The 5,073-nt window shown below is 31.0% G+C and overlaps 1 protein-coding gene across 2 annotated transcripts in view; it reads right to left on the bottom strand.

Annotated features, from left to right (window-relative positions):
• LOC115034865 overlaps window positions 1-4,719 on the bottom strand; it is an 11,638-nt gene extending 6,919 nt beyond the window's left edge. Inside the window, exons 1-2 of one of the 2 annotated variants that reach the window (XR_003840115.1) lie at window positions 3,076-4,719; window positions 2,016-2,880 (exon numbers count right to left, since the gene is read on the bottom strand). Coding sequence is in view for 1 of the 2 variants with exons in the window: in XM_029492368.1 (XP_029348228.1) it covers window positions 2,678-2,880; window positions 3,076-3,175 (303 nt within the window). In the remaining variant the exon portion in view is untranslated. Of the gene's footprint in view, window positions 1-1,394; window positions 2,881-3,075 lie in introns of those variants that run through there. The other variant, XM_029492368.1, reaches the window with a different exon arrangement.
• Between the last annotated feature and the right edge of the window lie 354 nt (window positions 4,720-5,073).

Raw genomic sequence — 5,073 nt, 5'->3', positions numbered from 1 at the left:
GTGCTCTCCCATACATTTGTGTTTAGAGGTAGACATGGGATAAAGGAAAAACTAGGGATTTTTACCTCTGAAAACATTTCCTGTTTCTAACAAATATTTTCTGATGAAAATCAATTGTCAAAACGGATCGGGTACGTAATTTCTATTTATGGTATTTAGCATTTGGAATATTGAGGTTGATTATATATTAAAGTATACCTATTTTTAGTATGTTTGTATTATAATTTATATTATACAAATTATATGTCTTGTAGTTATTAATTATTATGCATAGCGAGCCATAGTTATTATGTAGGTACCTAGGTACATTTAAGTAAATAATTATTTTGATATCATTTATGATGTTATTAATTATAAAGCCATAGAGACGACGTATGAAATTTAAACACCGTAATCGTATAAGACGTGTAGTAGGACGTATGTACATTGACTAGGTATTATTTTTATTTTGGTTTTTTTACGGGAACGGGATGAGCGTCCAATAAGGTAGGTACATACTTATTCTATAAAAAAAAATTATGAAGTACGTAATATACGGAGGTATATGAATATAGATCATATTATATGCAAGACCCTATAGATTATAGTCTATAATAGCCTGATGGCTGATATATATGTTCATTTTTATTTATATAATACCATTTTATCATAATGGAAAGTAATATTGTCTCAATATTTTGTGAACGATCAACAACTGCATATGAGATACGATTCACTGTCCGTTAGCATATTATATAAGACGTAACTACGTAAGTATATTTAAAATTATTTAAGAGGTCGTTCCTAGAGCATATTACACACTAGGTGATCAAACGCGCGTGTCTACGTTTTTTAAACATTGTGATTATTTATTTATCAAAATAATATTGCCACACATGTTTTCATATTGATAAAATATTCTAGGTTTCTTTGACGTTCTATCGCATAGAATCACACTAGTTTAAGTTTAATTATAGGCAACTAATCCCGCTAACGCTCTAAAATTAAACCATGTACCTATTTCCAATGATTCATAGGTACTGGGCGTTTAAACGTCGTATTCATTTTATAATAGTTTTAAGATCATGAGGTTTTTAAAAACGTCAACTTGCGCGTTTTAACCACCAAGTGAGTTTAGTAGTATATGCAGTATGCACTTTAATAAAATATGTTGCTTTGGCCATGTACCTACTAATTTCAACTTCAGTAGTTCAGTCTCTTGTTCGATGGGAAGTGGATCTAATTGGAGCCATAGGCATGAGTAGGCTTTGTCGGCAAAAGGCGGCTTCCTTATAAAGGTCTGAAGCCTTAATAATTCATTATAAATTATGCCAATGTATTTTTAATATTTTTCAACTGCTATTGTAACAACATATCAGAAACCTTGTATTCATTTTTCACGGTTTTAGAACCAACGAATAAAATTGAGCATTAAAATTAATATCAAAAACAAAATTTATAAAATTTAATAAAATAAAACAGAACTTTTAACAAGTAAATATCACCTAGGTTTATCTATTTAAAATATTGGTCACATATGTCTTTAATAATGAATTATAAGGTTCAGACCTTTATAAGGAGCCGCCTCTGCGAACAAAGCCTACTCATGCCTATGGCACCAATTAGATCCACTTCCCATCGAACAAGAGACTGAACTACTGAAGTTTAAATTAGTAGGTACATGGCCAAAGCAACATATTTTATTAAAGTGCATACTGCATATACTACTAAACTCACTTGGTAGTTAAAACGCGCAAGTTGACGTTTTTAAAAACCTCATGATCTTAAAACTATTATAAAATGAATACGACGTTTAAACGCCCAGTATGAATCATTGGAAATAGGTACATGGTTTAATTTTAGAGCGTTAGCGGGATTAGTTGCCTATAATTAAACTTAAACTAGTGTGATTCTATGCGATAGAACGTCAAAGAAACCTAGAATATTTTATCAATATGAAAACATGTGTGGCAATATTATTTTGATCAATAAATAATCACAATGTTTAAAAAACGTAGACACGCGCGTTTGATCACCTAGTGTGTAATATGCTCTAGGAACGACCTCTTAAATAATTTTAAATATACTTACGTAGTTACGTCTTATAATATATGCTAACGGACAGTGAATCGTATCTCATATGCAGTTGTTGATCGTTCACAAAATATTGAGACAATATTATTTTCCATTATGATAAAACGGTATTATATAAATAAAAATGAACATATATATCAGCCATCAGGCTATTATAGACTATAGTCTATAGGGTCTTGCATATAATATGATCTATATTCATATACCTCCGTATATTACGTACTTCATAATTTTTTTTTATATAATAAGTATGTACCTACCTTATTGGACGCTCATCCCGTTCCCAAAAAAAAAACCAAAATAAAAATAATACCTAGTCAATGTACATACGTCCTACTACACGTCTTATACGATTACGGTGTTTAAATTTCATACGTCGTCTCTATGGTTTTATAATTAATAACATCATAAATGATATCAAAATATTTATTTACTTAAATGTACCTAGGTACATAATACCTATGGCTCGCTATGCATAATAATTAATAACTACAAGACATATAATTTGTATAATATAAATTATAATACAAACATACTAAAAATAGGTACACTTTAATATATAATCAACCTCAATATTCCAAATGCTAAATACCATAAATAGAAATTACGTACCCGATCCGTTTGACAATTGATTTTCATCAGAAATATTTGTAGAAACAGGAAATGTTTTCAGAGGTAGAAATCCTAGTTTTTCCTTTATCCCATGTCTACCTTTAAACACAAATGTATGGAGAGCACTGGTTGACATGCGATTATCAAGCTTTGAACTGATATCAGACCATACACTGTTAGTAGCAACAGCAACTTCTAAATTAAAAATATGAATCCTTAAAAACACTTAATGCCTCACAAAACAGTACAATTGTTCGAGTGGGTAAGTATAATATTTCATGTTTTTGAAACCAGAATAAAAATCACTGTAGTACCTGTTTAAATATCTGGTACGTATATAACAATATTACAAAATTCTAATTAAAAATTTAATGATCATTCTTAACTTACTTTTTTCACCATTTTCGTTGGTAATTATAACTGCGTCTTTGTAGAAAAGTATAGCATCGATAACCAATGACGGTTCAATCACCCACTTTCGTCCAGCCATTTAAGTATTAATAAATGTTTTTCTTTATAATATTGAAATAATTAATAAAACACATTCACATACTACAAAAACAGTGCGATCAAATCAAATGTAAAATGAGAAATGACTACGATGTAGGTAGTATCTAACATTCAGTTGTAGTGAATACCAAAATAATTCAATACAATAATAGGGATAATTATAAAAATAGAATTTTATGGAATAATATTCGTTAACGTTTTAAAGTATTTGGTAATTATTTATATTATGATGACGATGAGCGTGTAAAAATACGGAATACGATACTAATTTCACTTAACGTATTGTGTACACAGTTATAGTATTCAATTAAAATACCAAATGGCAAATAATAAGTTAGGTATATCCTTATAGGTATATTACAGCAACATGGGGACAGATTACATGTTAGGTAGGTCGTAGGTACCTCGGATACCTACATGCTTATTTTATGAACACTGTTTTAAGTGTACTCTACTATGTACGTAATAATATATATTACCTAGTTATAAATTATAATTGATGTATCAAATAATAGTACATAGAATTGTAACTTATAGTATTTAAGGTTCAATAATTTTTATTAAAGGCAATTTCCTTCTCGATTGTACACAAGTTGCAACATCCCGTCTACCATAAATTTTATCGTAAAAAAAACGGTCCAGTATCTCAACAGGCAAGTAATAAATGTATATAAGTGGTTCCAAATCAACTCAAACATACATTCATTCATAAATAGGTATTATTGATTTGTATTAATATTTTGATTCATTTTTGCATAATATAAGTAACCAAAAAGGAAATACTGATTGCTCGGTAAATAATGGCGTGCAAATTTCGTGCGTAGGCTTGCCAATTCATGCTAATTGCGTGCTAATTATTGGTGATAAAAAAATAGGGAAAATCTTTTTTTTTCAATTTTGGGGGGGCCGGTGAAACGGTCAAAATTTTGAAATACTGATTGCTCGGTAAATAATGGCGTGCGAATTTCGTGCGTAGGCTTGCCAATTCATGCTAATTGCGTGCTAATTATTGGTGATAAAAAAATAGGGAAAATCTTTTTTTTTCAATTTTGGGGGGGGCTGGTGAAACGGTCAAAATTTTGAAATACTGATTGCTCGGTAAATAATGGCGTGCGAATTTCGTGCGTAGGCTTGCCAATTCATGCTAATTGCGTGCTAATTATTGGTGATAAAAAAATAGGGAAAATCTTTTTTTTTCAATTTTGGGGGGGCTGGTGAAACGGTCAAAATTTTGAAATACTGATTGCTCGGTAAATAATGGCGTGCGAATTTCGTGCGTAGGCTTGCCAATTCATGCTAATTGCGTGCTAATTATTGGTGATAAAAAAATAGGGAAAATCTTTTTTTTTCAATTTTGGGGGGGCTGGTGAAACGTTTCACCAGCCCCCCAAAGTTTTTTGGTTATTTCTCATTAAATAGTGTCATGCAAATTATGACAATAGTCTTGCTAATTCATGCTAATTAAGTGCTAATTTTTAGTGCAAAAAAAAACCATGATTTGAGTATGGGGGGGGCTGGTGAAACGGACCTAAATTTCGGTCTTCTCTGTTAAGGCCGCACTTATACCATTAAGTCACAAACTCGTTTTATATGGACCTCGTCTTCAATCATTTTGGGCGTGTGACGTTGTTATTTGGGGTCCTGCTAAGTCTTTAAATAAAAAGAACTGCAAGCTTTCCCCAGAACATCTGCCTACGCATGATCGCATCCTGGTATGTACTCATATAATACGTTTTTATAAACGTTTCCAAGTAAAACTTTGTTTAAATTCCAACTAAATTCCAAATATCACGAAATTTTCCTAAAAAGAAAGCTTCCCTTCAGTGAATCCACTAAGATGACTTGAATAGGGATGATGCCATGATCTGCTTATCTAAT

This window comes from Acyrthosiphon pisum, unplaced genomic scaffold (assembly GCF_005508785.2).
Source record: "Acyrthosiphon pisum isolate AL4f unplaced genomic scaffold, pea_aphid_22Mar2018_4r6ur Scaffold_21365;HRSCAF=23787, whole genome shotgun sequence".
Taxonomy (NCBI): Eukaryota; Metazoa; Arthropoda; class Insecta; order Hemiptera; family Aphididae; genus Acyrthosiphon; species Acyrthosiphon pisum.
This window is presented reverse-complemented; position numbering and strand designations above follow the sequence as displayed.